The following is a 15,026-nucleotide window of genomic DNA, read 5'->3' on the forward strand; positions in this document are numbered from 1 at the left end:
GGGAGGCTGGAGGCAGGAGACGAGGCGAGGCGAGGCGGGAGGCTGGAGGCAGGAGACGAGGCGAGGCGAGGCGGGAGGCTGGAGGCAGGAGACGAGGCGAGGCGAGGCGGGAGGCTGGAGACGAGGCGAGGCGAGGCGTGAGGCTGGAGGCAGGAGACTTGAGGCGAGGCTGGAGGCTGGAGGCTAGAGGCAGGAGACGAGACTTGAGACTTGGCTCCTCCTGGGTAGGGTGCGGATCACCACCCAACAGAGGCAAGGGACAGGAAGGGTCAGAACCAACCCCAGGTAACGGCAAGACGGCCTGGCTTACCTGGGCGGAGGTAAGGGACAGGAAGAGAGCTAGGTACAAGGTGGCTCCAGGACCAGACAGCAAGAGAAGGCAAGGTTTCTGGCAATGCAAGGCGAGACAGAACTTCAGGCGAGGCGAGAGTTACCGGCAAGACAAGGCAGGACTTCAGGCGAGGAAACAGAAGGCAGAGGAAGGGATCCAAGGAGTAAGGACAAGAACAATCCAGCAACCATGCCCTGGTCTCTGGAGGTATTTATGCAGCCAGACCCAACTAGCATCAGCTGCCTCAATTAACTGACCAATCTATTGGAGTTTTTCGAGGAGGTTACCAGGAAAGTGGATGAAGGGAAGGCAGTGGATATTGTCTACATGGATTTCAGTAAGCCCTTTGACAAGGTCCCGCATGGGAGGTTAGTTAGGAAAATTCAGTCGCTAGGTATACATGGAGAGGTGGTAAATTGGATTATACATTGGCTCAATGGAAGAAGCCTAAGAGTGGTGGTAGAGAATTGCTTCTCTGAGTGGAGGCCTGTGACTTGTGGTGTGCCACAGGGATCAGTGCTGGGTCCATTGTTATTTGTCATCTATATCAATGATCTGGATGATAATGTGGTAAATTGGATCAGCAAATTTGCTGATGATACAAAGACTGGAGGTGTAGTAGACAGTGAGGAAGGTTTTCAGAGCCTGCAGAGGGACTTGGACCAGCTGGAAAAATGGGCAGACAAGTGTGAGGTATTGCACGTTGGAAGGACAAACCAAGGTAGAACATACAGGGTTAATGGTAAGGCACTGAGGAGTGCAGTAGAACAGAGGGATCTGGGAATACAGATACAAAATTCCCTAAAAGTGGCGTCACAAGTAGATAGGGTCGTAAAGAGAGCTTTTGGTACATTGGCCTTTATTAATCAAAGTATTGAGTATAAGAGCTGGAATGTTATGATGAGGTTGTATAAGGCATTGGTGAGGCCGAATCTGGAGTATTGTGTTCAGTTTTGGTCACCAAATTACAGGAAGGATATAAATAAGGTTGAAAGAGTGTAGAGAAGGTTTACAAGGATGTTGCCAGGACTTGAGAAACTCAGTTACAGAGAAAGGTTGAATAGGTTAGGACTTTATTCCCTGGAGCGTAGAAGAATGAGGGGAGATCTGATAGAGGTATATAAAATTATGATGGGTATAGATAGAGTGAACGCAAGCAGACTTTTTCCACTGAGGCAAGGGGAGAAAAAAACCAGAGGACATGGGTTTAGGGTGAGGGGGGAAAAGTTTAAAGGGAACATTAGGGGGGGCTTCTTCACACAGAGAGGGTGGGAGTATGGAATGAGCTGCCAGATGAGGTGGTAAATGCGGGTTCTTTTTTAACATTTAAGAATAAATTGGACAGATACATGGATGGGAGGTGTGTGGAGGGATATGGTCCGTGTGCAGGTCAGTGGGACTAGGCAGAAAATGGTTCGGCACAGCCAAGAAGGACCAAAAGGCCTGTTTCTGTGCTGTAGTTTCTATGGTTCTATGGTTCTAAGAACAGAAACAGGGTAGATAGGAAAACCTGAAGCAAGGGTCAATGGACCAGACTGTGAACCGGAATATGGACTTCTCGGACCGGACTATGGCAAAAACTGCTGGTGGCCTGGAACTTTGTATCAAAAAAAAGGTGTTGAAGACAGAAATCCACTTCAACTAAAATGCCCATCTAAACTAATCCATTGTGCCTGTGCATAGTCTAAATCCCTCTAAACCTTCCTATCCATGAGAAAAAAACACACCAAATGGCCTCCTTGGGTGCTTTTGATAGCATTTTTGATTTGTAAAGGAAGATAAAGCAAGCCAGCTCCATTTTTTTGTCATCCACAATAATCTAGCTGTGGGTTCATTACAGTGATTATGTTTCTTTTATTGGCGTGCAGGACATTCATCCCAAAAATCATCTTTCTTAATGGGACAAAATTAGTACAGCCAGCACTGAATTCAACCCTAAACTCAGTTAAAGAAAGATACCATTGTACACTAACAGTCTGAAGTCTTCCATAATCCACATCAGGTATCCTTTCCAGTCTTGAATGAACCTTTTCAACACACGTGTTGTGAGTCTGCTTCTTTTGAACTACACAGCCAGCAAACATAGGGCATACTCTCTGAATAAGAGCTGCCCATTTACAATAGAGACAGGAAAGAATTTCTCCCTCAGGATGTTATATCCCAGGGGCATGTGGATAATCACACATTAAGTACATTTGACTGAGATCGAGTGTCTTTGATGCACCACAGGGATTTTTAGTGAAATGGGATTTTGGGTCGTAGAGTTATTGAGTACAGTAATACAGGATGGAAACAGACCCTTCTGCTCAACTTATCAATACTAACCCCGGTGCCCAGCAGAACTAGTCCAATTTACTTGTTTTTTGACCATATCCTTATGAAGCTTTTCCGGGTTTAACTAACCAGGGATGGCCCAGGACAATGGGAGCTTGAGGAGAGTCAATAACATAAAGGGTTAACTGTTCATCATGGTTGCCGGATAAACTGAGACTCACCAGGGACATGGCATGGGTGATGTTAGCCAGTCTCTGACTGTACAAGGCTTTGGCCACCAATGGTGACTGGAGAGCAGATGTGAGTAATCCCCACTGGGCAGCCAAGCCAGAATCGATAAAACACCCCTCTGCACCAGAATCTACCAAGACGGAGACTGCTCGCCGTTGGACGCCCCACTCCGGAGAAGCAGGTATGAGAGTGTGTGGCGTCGAGGAGGGCTGGACAGGGGCCACGCTTGCCAGTACTCCTTGTCCTACTGGTGAACACTTGGCTTTTATTGGGCAGCTGGAGATGAAGTGGTCTAGTTGACCACAGTACAGACAAGAATGGGTGCTGATTCTCCTTTGTCTTTCAATCGGCATCAGGTGGGTACAGTCAACCTTCATAGCTTCGGGCTCTGGAACGGGAACTGTAGATGGGGGCAAACAGCAGGGCAATGTAGACTGACGAGGAGCTTGGAACTCACCCAGTACCCCTAGGGACCCTCTGGAACCGCTCCCTCTGCAGCGCTGCTGAAAGCGAACATCAATACAGATGGCCAAATCTACCAGGGCTTCAGAGGTGGCAGGAAGGTCCTGAGTGACCAGTTCATCTTTGATGTCTTCGGAGAGGCCGTTCAGGAAAGTGTTGTACTGTGCCTCCGAATTCCAGCCATTGGAGGTGGCTAGGATCCGGAACTCTATGGTGTAACCTGACACAGATCTGCACCCCTGGTGCATGTGCAGCATTTCACAGGCAGCCTCTCTCCCACGTTTGGAGTGATCAAGCGCTTTTCTCATCTCCTCAGAAAGTAACTGAAAACTGATGCAGAAAGCAGAGCCTGCCTCCCAGACAGCTGTTCCCCATTCCCTTGCCCGACCGGACAGTTGGGTGATGACATAGGCCACCTTGGCTTGATCAGTTTGAAATGTTGTCGGTTGTAATTCAACAACGAGGGTGCACTGGGAATGGAAAGAGCGGCAGGTACCGGGCTCACCTGAGTGCTTTTCTGGAGGAGGCAGACGGGGCTCTTGGACGGGAGGAGCATGCGAGGACATAGAGGGCAGGGTGGAAGATGCAGTCACAGAATGTTGATGGGCACTCTGGAACAGCTGGAGTGACTGAGTCTGGGCCACAGGATCGGCTACATTGGCAGAAAGTGACCCAACTGCCCTGAACACAGAGTCCAGCTGGTTCTGGTGTCTCCCCAGCATCACTCCCTGTTGTTCCAGGGCAGCTCTCAGATGACCGTGGTCTGCTGGATCCATTCTGGCCAGATTGTATTGTCAGGTCCTGGAGCAGGGATCGAATCGCAGACCCAGTACTGCGCACACAGTGATATTAATTGAGTAACAAATCCAGAGGTGTAAACAAAGTCGGCGTCAAAGTTCAGGCAGAGATCAAAACATTCAGAGAAATCTAAAAACCAGAATCGGGAAACAGGCAGAACGATATTCAGACAGATAGAGTACAGATATGAATGCTGGAAAGGCTCAGGAAAATTCACTGGCACAATCTGGCAGCAAACAGGTGAAAACACAGGACTGAAATACACTGAGCAATAAACAGAGAGGCAGGTGATAGGTGGAGCACAATGAGACAGAAGTGGCAGCAAAACAAGTAATAATGAGAAACAGGTAAGAGGAGTAGTACTCAGTAATACAGGGGCCGGAGTAGAGCAGGAGTGGGGACAGGAGCACATGGGGCATGAAAACAAACAACAGTATATGGCAATACAAAACCACAGACTGACGGCTAGGGGGAAAACACACAAGAAGACAAAGTTCAGCTGGAGGTACTGACATATACTCAATTTGCTGAGGGAAAGTATAGGACTATATATGTGATTTATTACCAATCTCTAATCCATTTTGAAAGGCAGTCCATTTTCCAGAGTGCCAGTGTGTCAGGAATTCCAGGATTTATTCCAAGACTTTCCCTGGTGATAATGAATGAACAGAATAATTCCAAATCAGGGTGATATGTGACTTGGAAAATGACCTGCAGGTCCCGATGTGATCTGCTCCTGTTAAGTTTCAAGTCAAAGGTGACTCCAACAACGTTGAATAGTCCATTAATACTATTATTTTTGACATTGAAACTAAGCTGAAGTTTTCAAAACTTGCATCATGCAGAGCTCTTGCTTTTGATGGATAATTTTGGCTGTTATCCTTAGTCTGGGCTGGATTAGATCCAGATCTTAAATGTATAAAAATACAGTAAGGACCCAGTGCAAGAGCAGGGACACATCTGTCAGTGAGGTGATCACCATATCCCTACTGATTCTTATTCCAGGGTAATTTTTAGACTGGTAGACAGCTCGTTGACAGTTGTTCCAGACAGTGGGAATATTGTTATTGTGAACAGGCTGCTGTGAGAGAAGGAAGTGGTTTCCATTCCTGTCTGTTGCAATCAGCCCCATGTTAAAATTGCTTCAATGCTTGATGGGAGCCAAGTTTGGAATCCAAGAGATGCTGGAAAATGAGCAGACTAGAATTCAAGATCATTAAGGCGGAACGCAATGAGAGGGTGGAGAGTGCTAACAAAACCACAAGTTAGTGAAAAAGGTTTTAGAGAGAGAGAATCATTGACCAAAGAGACAGAGTTGATAGGATATTGAAAACATGGAAGGTGGCTTTGCATGTTCACAGCATGTTCACAGCATGTTCTTCCACCCCGGTCATTCTCTCCACTCCCCACTTCCACTGAGGAAATGATGAAAACGTCTGAGAACATATACAGCTTCTATCCCACTGTTATAAGACTCTGGAATGGACCTCCTGTATGATAAAGATGAAGTCTTGCTGTTACAGTCTACCACATCATGGCCCTTTTACCTTATTGTATATTTGCACTGCACTTTTTGTGTAACTAACACTATATTCTGCATTTATGTTACCTCAGTATACTAACATCTTGGTGATCTTTATGGATGGCATGCAAAACAAAGCTTTTCACCGTTTCTCAGTATACGTGACAATAATAAACCAATTACCAGTTACAGAAGCATGGTGTTGAGCCTTGCCAAAGTTATGGGAAACACCATAAAATGGCAGTGAAGCATTCAGGAGGACAATTCCAAAGGTTTTATTAAATGACTGCAGGTGAAAAGAATCTAGTGCTCCATCAGGTCCTAAGGACTCTGTGTAGTGATGAGGTATCACATGACAAGCAGTCCATTTCATCTGCTATCCGGACTTTCAATTATCACTCAGCCCCATGCTGTTTATGGGATTTTGCAGTGTGTAAATCTACTGCTCTGTGTCCTGTACTAAAGCAGTGGTTACACTTCAAAACTGGCCCAAATTCCAATCTCTCCTCCAGCACCAACTATACTACACTTCAAATGCCCTGGATCCTCAAATAATTTTTCTAAAATCCAGTGCAGAGATAAAACAAGTAGAATACTTCTTTCTTTCAATATTTTCAACTGGGCAACTTTAACAGAGGGTAAAATAGAAAGAATGAACGCAAAGTGGAATTAACTGACTAGTGGTCACGTAGAACTAGCGACCACCTATGTCTTGTGCCACAGGAGATGACTGGGATTTTAACAAATAATTCTCCTCAGTGTTTAATTGAAGAAAAAAATTATGGTTGTTCAAGAGATAAAGACGACAAAAGGAGATGTTTTGGAGGATCACGAAAGAAGTATTTGCAGACTTACAGTGCAGTAAGGTAGACAGATTCCCCGAGTTTATTCTTGGATTTTGTGAGAGGCTAAAGAGAAAATTGCGGAGGCCCTTGCAGAGATATTTGCACCATCATTAACTATTGCTGAAGTTCCCAAAGTATGGAAGGTGGCTAATGTTCTAGTTTTTTTTAAATAAAAGGGTAGCAAGGGCAAGCCAGGGAACTAGAGGCCAGTCAACCTATTCAAAATAAATCAGTGTTTTTAATTGCCTGCACTATTAAACAAATTGCAAGATCTACCCAGGTATTTTGCCATGCACAGGCATTAAACTCTCAGCTATTACCTTATAATCAGCTGGTCCTGGAGCTGCTTTTTTTGTTTCAATGGGATGCAAACGAGGAACTGTAGATCCAAATCCTCCTCTCACTGAACCCTCTAAAGCAGCTTTCTTCCGGCTTTCTTGAGCAAGGGTGTGGTTAGTGACATTGTAGGTTCCTGGACCTGTTGGAATCAGAAACTCTCTTATGTTTTGGACATTTTAGAAATGTCAACAGTTATGATTAATCAAGTAGCCTCTCCTGCACCAACAAAATCTAAGTTTCAAAATCAGAATACTCAATTATTTATAATGTCAATATTTAGGACATTGATTTCAATACTGACTTAAATTCAATGCTAATTTGGGCAGTATGAATGATCCATGACAATATTAGTTTAGCACAATTGAAATAACATACTTTCTTGAGAGATATCACCAGTTGAAACTGTTGATTTGCTAGATGGTCAATTAACCAAAATACCAAGCATAAATTTAAAGGTTTTTCTTTTATCTATTCAAAAGATATAATTATTGCTGGCAAAGGCTGTGTTTAATGTCTATTATAATTTTCCCTTGAACTGAAAAGACAGTTAAAATTCATAGAATCATTTAGCACAGAAATGGGCATTTTGGTTGACCAAGAGTTAACTGTATCAATGGTTCTGAAATCACATATACATGAAACTACATAAGAACAGGGGACACACATCAAAGTTGCTGGTGAACGCAGCATCTCTAGGAAGAGGTACAGTCGACGTTTCGGGCCGAGACCCTTCGTCGGGGCTAACTGAAGGAAGAGTTAGTAAAAGATTTGAAAGTGGGAGGGGGAGGGGGAGATCCAAAGTGATAGGAGAAAACAGGAGGGGGAGGGATGGAGCCAAGAGCTGGACAGGTGATTGGCAGAAGGGGTATGAGAGGATCCTGAGACAGGAGGCCCAGGGAGAAGGAAAGTGGGGGGGAACCCAGAGGATGGGCAGGGGGTATAGTCAGAGGGACAGAGGGAGAAAAAGGAGAGAGAGAGAAAGAATGTGTGTATATAAATAAATAACAATGGGGTACAAGGGGGAGGTGGGGCATTAGTGGAAGTTAGAGAAGTCAATGTTCATGCCATCAGGTTGGAGGCTACCCAGACGGAATAGAAGGTGTTGTTCCTCCAACCTGAGTGTGGCTTCATCTTTACAGTAGAGGAGGCCATGGATAGACATATCAGAATGGGAATGGGATGTGGAATGAAAATGTGTGACATATCAGATTTCCTTTCCCAATAGGTTTTTACAACAATGTTGTAGTTTCATGGCAACCATTATTTAAATGAACTTAAATTTATTGATTATTTATTTATTTATTTTTCTTCTGTATTTGCACAGTGTGTTGTCTTTTGCACATTGGTTGCTTGTCTGTCCTGTTGGATGCAGTCTTTCATTGATTCCATTAGTTTCTTGGCTTTACTGAGCATGCACGCAAGAAAACAAATCTCAGGGTTGTATAATTTGACATATATGTACTTTGATAATAAAGTTACTTTGAACTTCTTTTTAAATTCCCTATTTATTTAATTACTGGAATTTAAATTTCCCAGATTCCCAATGGGATTCAAATCACCTCTCAATCAACAGTCCAAACTCTGGCTGCTTGTTTGTTAACTTATTCACTAGACTGCCACGCTCATATTCTTTCAGTTATTAAGTACCAGTGTCCTCATAACATTTCTTGGTGCTCATAACTTGTGATAAGTCAACTCATTCAGACAGGCAACACACATCAAAGTTGCTGCAGCATCTCTAGGAAGACAGGACACATTTCCCTCTAAGCTGTGCAGATGCGCGGCCGCACAGTAACTGAAATGCTCCCATGCACGTAGCCTTTGTTGCCATGCAACTGGAATTTTCTTTTATATGATATTAATGTAATTTTGAAACTATGCTAATATAATTTTTAATTCTATGTTAATATAAGTGTGAAATACCCTGTAATTATGTGTTTAATTGCTTGCACTATTAAACAAATAATTTTTAAAAATAATGCATGTACCACAACCTTTGCTATTAAACATTTTAGAGCTTCAATATATTTACATTGTCAGTGTTTCAAGTTGCAACAAGAATGGAAGTTGGTAGCTTATTGTTAATAAACTGTCGGCCCGTTGAAAACATCGATCCTAGCTAGTCAAATATTTTACTTTTGCATTGTGCCTGTCAGTTGTTTTGACTGCCTGACATCATTTATTTGTATTATGAGTCATGGTTTGTTTTATGATGTGAAAAATTCTATTTTCTGACTTTTTGGTAAATAATCATAATTTAATATATTTTTAATTTAAAAAATTTGTTAGACCAAGGTAAAAATTTGTTTCTATAAAATTGTTTGCATGACTGTGGTTATTTTATTTAAATTATAAAATTTTCAACTTACCTTGATAATTTTTCAAATTATTATTATTATTTTTAGTATCCTAAGGATGTTGAAAAGAAAAGCAGGAGCATTAAATGCCTTGAAGAACAAAGCTTGTACAAAATTCAAAGTAGAATGGCTTTTGCAATTTGTAGATACTGAACTACTGTCTTCACATCAAAAACAAAATATAAAAATTGGCTATATATTTACATTATCAAGATACTGACAATGCTGTATGCAGCATTTGTGTGGAGCTGAAAATTGAGGGCAAGTTTAGTAGTGGAAAAAAATGGAAAGAATAGAAATTAGATTACTTAAAATCACATCTTAACCAGAGATTTCATACTGATGCAGCTACCAAATTAGACAACCAGAAGAAATGCGGAATTTAGCACATGCTAACTGAAACTCCAAAAGTGTGTGAAGCAAGAGTGAAAAAAGATGCGTAACATAATTCTAACTCTGATATGATCAAAGTAGCAGTTGATAAGATTACCCTAGCAAGTAAATTTAATGCTTCTATGCATTCTGTGCAAGAAGTTCACATACAAGTGGCCAAATATTTAAATATCCCAGAGTATGTGGTTTTTCAATTTTCATTCTAAATGTTCATAATATGCATATTACAAAAAGAAACACTTAAAGTGCCGTGCAGTTTTCAAGTCATCTAAAAATTTCCTGCTCTGAGCAGTGGTTCGTCCACGTAGCTGTAACAAAAATTAGAGGGAACATTGGACGGGAGCAGTAATCAGCACTGAGATATATATCTCTCATCCATGAATTCCAAACCAGAAGCCTTGGATGCTCAGTGAATGTTGCTCTCAGTATGAGGGATAAAGCCTTTGCCTCCGGAGATCAACAGGAGCTCAAGAGATGCCACTATGATTTACGTAGGGCCATCAAGGTGGCAAGACGGCAACGCAGGGACAAAACCCAGTCATAACTCAGCGACAATGACACACACAGTGTACGGCAAGGACTTCACACCATTGTGGACTTCAAGGGGAAACTCAGCAGTACAGCCAACATTGACGCCTCACTCCTGGACGAGCTAAGTGTTTTTTGCACTCTGTTTGAGTTGATAGGATTGAACCCCCAAGGAGAGCCACCAACGAGATCTGCACCTTGGTCGTCTCCGAGGCTGAGACACGTAGAACATTCCAGCGTGTCAACAGCCACAAGGCAGCAGGGCCGGACGGCATCCCAGGGTGTGTCCTCAAATTGTGTGCTGAACAGCTGGCTGGTGTGTTTACAGACATTTTTAATCTCTGCTTCTCCCAACGTGTAGTGCCCTCCTGTTTCAAATTGTCCATCACTGTCCCTGTACCTAAGAAAACCAAGAAAGCATGCCTGAACAATGGGCACCCTTTCGCACTCACCTCAATTATAAGCAAATGCTTTGAGAGGCTGGTTAAAGACTACACCTGCAGCATGCTCTCACCCACACTGGAGCCCCTACAATTCACCTACTGACAGAACCGGTCTACCGATGACGCCATAGCCACAGCACTACCCACTGTCCTCACTCACCTGGAGAAGAGGGATGCATACATTAGAATGTTGTTCCTGGACTGCAGTTCAGCATTCAACAACAGAATTCCCTCCAGACTTGACAGGAAGCTCAGAGACCTTGGCCTCCACCCCACCTTGTGCAGCTGGACCCTAGACTTCCTATCGGATCGCCAACACGTGGTAAGGATGGGCTCCCTCACCTCTGCCCCTCAACACAGGTGTCCCCCCCCAGGGTTGTGTCCTAAGTACCCTTTCTCTTCCCCCTTTACACCCACAACTGCACCGCCACACACAGCTCCAATCTGCTGATCAAATTCACAGATGATACAACTTTGATCAGCCTTATTTCTAGCAGAGACAGAGGAGAACAACTTCTCCCTCAATGTCCAAAAAACAAAAGAGCTGATTGTGAATTACAGGAGGAATGGAGAGAGGCTCGGCCCGATCAACATCAATGGGTCTGTAGTAGAAAGGGTGAGTAGTTTCAAGTTCCTCGGCATACACAATCACCGATGATCTCACCTGGACTGTACACACCAGCTTTATGGCAAAAAAAAAGCACATCAGCGTCTCTTCCACCTCAAGCAACTGAAGAAGTTTGACATGGGCCCCCAAATCCTCAAGATCTCCTACAGGGGCACCATTGAGAGCATCCTGACTGGCTATATTACCGCCTGGTACAGGAACTGCACCAACCTTGATCGCTGGGCACTGTAGAGAGCGATACGAACAGCCCAGCGCACCTGTGGATGTGAACTTCCCTCAATTGAGGATATTTATAGCATCAGGTGCATAAAGAAGGTCTGGAAGATCATCAGGGACACCAGTTATCCCAACCATAAACTGTTTCAGCTGCTTCCATCCGGCAAATGCTACCACAGCATTAAAGCCACGACCAACAGGCTACAGGACAGCTTCTTTCTACAAGCCATTAGACTTAGAAATTCATATCTCTTTCACTTAGAAATACATTGCAATGGAGTCATAATGCAAAGATTTTTACTCCCTCATGTTTTGGGATTTAAATAAATTCTAAATTCTAAAGTCTAAATTCCAGCAGAAATTAGCTAGTAATTCTGAGGAAGTAGGTTTGACTAGCAGCAGTTAATAATTGCCAATGTGATCTCAAATATTTATCTTATGACCTTTAGTGTTACTTAGGCTGAAACTAAATATTTTTCAACTGTCAGCAGTACAAGTAATTCAAGTAATTCCAGCATTAAGCTGAGTATGCCCTGATTTCAATGACAGAAGCTTTCTAACAGACATTGAGGGCCATACTTTAGAAAGATAGAAACATTTGAACAAAAGAAAAATCAATTACTAATAATCATTAGCACTTAATGTTCCAACACTTCTGTTGTCTGAATCTTTGCTCACAATTCTTCATTATGGTACAACGTATCAGGGAGAAAAACAGCATGAATGGAAGTACTTTACACAAAGTATAAAGATCAGCATTCTGCTGTAAGAGTCAGACAACATAATGGGAATTTCAGTACTTTAGCATTTTAACTCCCTTAGTTTAAACACAATTTGCTCCACTAGTCAGTCAATAAAAACAATCACTGTGGACTGAATTACTCTTCCCTTACAACTCTGGGACTCACCTTTAGCCCCAATTGCATCATTACTGAAGCTTGGCTTTCTGTTTTACAATCATTTCATACTACTGTTAAAAATCTTTGAACTTTTTTTGTTTGTCTGCTAGTTACACAAAGATGAAGCAGGGAGCGGAAAGCTGATCATTGTAATACATGTAGTAATTTAAAGAACACTTTTATAGCTTTGCAATTGACCATTGAGAATGTGGGGTCTGCGGGGATGGGCAAGTTGGCTGACCAATGGCAGGCAAGGTTGATGGCAGGTCATGGTATTATATGCAAGAATAATGTCTAATCAGAGTTGTGCCATAAGTGTTCAGAACAAAGTTGGGTGAACTGCTTGCCTTATTCCTCGATTTTCTTTTGTCAGCAAATGTATTTTATTTGCTGACTAGCTAATGGGAAAGACAGTTCTCATGAATGCAGTGTCAGAAAATGTACATATCAAGTGTGTTGACCTTCCATCCATTTGCCTCAACAAGACAATCAGGTCTGCTATTCCAACAGCATCTCTCGCATCCATAATCTCTACCACCACAAAGGACAAAGACAGCAATTGCATGGAAATACCACCACCAGAAAATACTTCTTCAACTCATATGCCTTCTCAACTTGGAAACACATCACTATCTTCCATTGTTGGGACTGGAATTAGTTTATGTTGTCACAAAACTTAGCTTTGCATCATTGATTTAGATCATTTCAAAACATTAAGGTAGTACATTTAAAAAGCAATTACAGAATGCAGAATATAATGTTACAGTTACAGAGGAAGTACATGGTAAGCAGACAATAAGGTGCAAGAGTAGACTGCGAAGTCAAGAGTTCAGAATCTTATGACAGTGAGATAGAAGCTATCTTTGAACCTCATGTTGTGTCCTTTCAATCTATTGTATTTTCTACCCAAAGGGAAGAGGGAGAAGATTGTGTGGATGTGTACAAGATGATGAGAGGCATTGATCATGTGAATAGTCAGAGGCTTTTTCCCAGGGCTGAAATGGCTAGCACGAGAGGGCATAGTTTTATGGTGCTTGGAAGTAGGTACAGAGGAGATGTCAGGGGTAAGTTTTTTTTATGCAGAGAGTAGTGAGTGCGTGGAATGGGCTGCTGGCGGCAGTGGTGGAGGCAGAAACAATAGGGTCTTTTAAGAGACTCCTGATAGGTACATGGAGTTTAGAAAAATAGAGGGCTATGGGTAAGCCTAGGTAATTTCTAAGGTAAGGGCATGTCCAGCACAGCCTTGTGGGCCGAAGGACCTGTATTGTGCTCTAGGTTTTCTGTGTTCTAAGAGAGAATAACTGGGGTGGAATGGATCATTGACTATATTGACTGCTTTCCTGAGGCAGCCGTAATTGTACATAGAATCCATGGAGCAGGGGAGGCTGGTTCTTATGATGGACTGAGCTGTATCCACAACTCTCTGTAAGTTCTTGTGGTCTTGGGCAGACCAGTTGCCATACCAAGCCATGATGCACCTGCCTAGATGCTTACTATGATGCACTGATAAAAAAATATTTGAGCGTCAACGCAGGATCTAAATTTTTGAAAACCCTTCCCCGTGGCATATTGAGAGCACCTACAAGAGAAAGTTTGTGGCTATAAAGAAGGTAGCTCAGCACTACTTTCTCAAGAGAATTAAGGACAGGTAATAAATGGCAGCCTTACTAGTAATGTCCAGATACCAGACCACAATGAATTGAGAAGAGTCAATCAGGGATCAGAGAACAATGTCTTGGATCTCAGATGCAACAATGACAATGGCAAGCTGGCATGAGGAATCCTGCCTATTCTTTGCTTACATAAGCTTCACAAAATTCCAGAAATGAGTTTCCCCAGAGTTCTCTGAGCATAGCAAATCCATTGCCTACAAATCTCAACTCCTGCCTAATATCTAAAATAGTACAACAACTCTTCAATAATGCTAAGGATCTCCAATTCCAGCCTGTTCTCCATTCCCCACTATTCATAAGAACATAAGAAATAGTTCCATCATTGGATTTCCCTTCAGCCACAAACCCTAGAATTCCTTCTCTACTTCAAGAAATTCCTTATTATCCATCTGTTGATCACCTAACCGAATACTTCAGCTTGTGGCAACATCAATTAGCATTGCCTTTATGACACTAGCATCCACCAGTCAGTTCATACTTTTTATTATTCATTCATTTTCAGTATTTGGACATCACTGCAAATGCCAAAATGAATAATCCATCCTTAATTGCCTTTGAGAAAGTGAGGGGTTGGGAGGGGGGGAAGAGGGAACATGGCAGTCCTGCTGTTGAATGGTCCTGGGGTGCTGTTGTAGAGGGAGTTAAAGTGACAATAAATGACCAAACAACCATTACTACCACAGGGCACTACGGTAGCCTGGTGGTTAGCATAGCGCTAGTACAGCTCAGGACATTGGAATTCAGAGTTCAATTTCAACGTCCTCTGTAAGCAAGTTTGTACATTCTTTCCCATGAGTACGTAGGTTTCCTGTGGGTGCTCTGGTGTCTTTCCACAATCCAAAGACACACTAGTTAGGAGATTAGTTGATCATTGTAAATTGTCTCATGATTGGGCAAGGGTTAAATCAGTGGTTTGCTTGCGGTGCAGCTTGAAGAGCCTGAAGGGCCTGATCCACACTGTATCTCTAAATAAGTAAACAATATATAAATATGTTAAATGGTCTTGTACCTTGGAATAACTTGAAAGGGAATCTGTAAGTTGTGGTGCTGCCTTTGCCTGCTGTTCTTGTCCTTGATGGAAGAGATC

General features: G+C 42.7%; 1 protein-coding gene across 9 annotated transcripts in view; it reads right to left on the reverse strand.

Moving 5' to 3' along the window:
- stpg2 (sperm-tail PG-rich repeat containing 2) overlaps positions 1-15,026 on the reverse strand; it is a 751,871-nt gene that overhangs the window by 583,456 nt on the left and 153,389 nt on the right. For all 9 annotated transcript variants that reach the window (XR_010017760.1, XR_010017759.1, XM_063046887.1 and 6 more), the window contains one exon: positions 6,784-6,941. Coding sequence is in view for 7 of the 9 variants with exons in the window: in XM_063046887.1 (XP_062902957.1) it covers positions 6,784-6,941 (158 nt within the window). In the remaining 2 variants the exon portion in view is untranslated. The remainder of the gene's footprint in view (positions 1-6,783; positions 6,942-15,026) is intronic.

The sequence above is a fragment of the Mobula hypostoma genome, chromosome 4, assembly GCF_963921235.1.
Source record: "Mobula hypostoma chromosome 4, sMobHyp1.1, whole genome shotgun sequence".
In the NCBI taxonomy this organism is placed as follows: Eukaryota; Metazoa; Chordata; class Chondrichthyes; order Myliobatiformes; family Myliobatidae; genus Mobula; species Mobula hypostoma.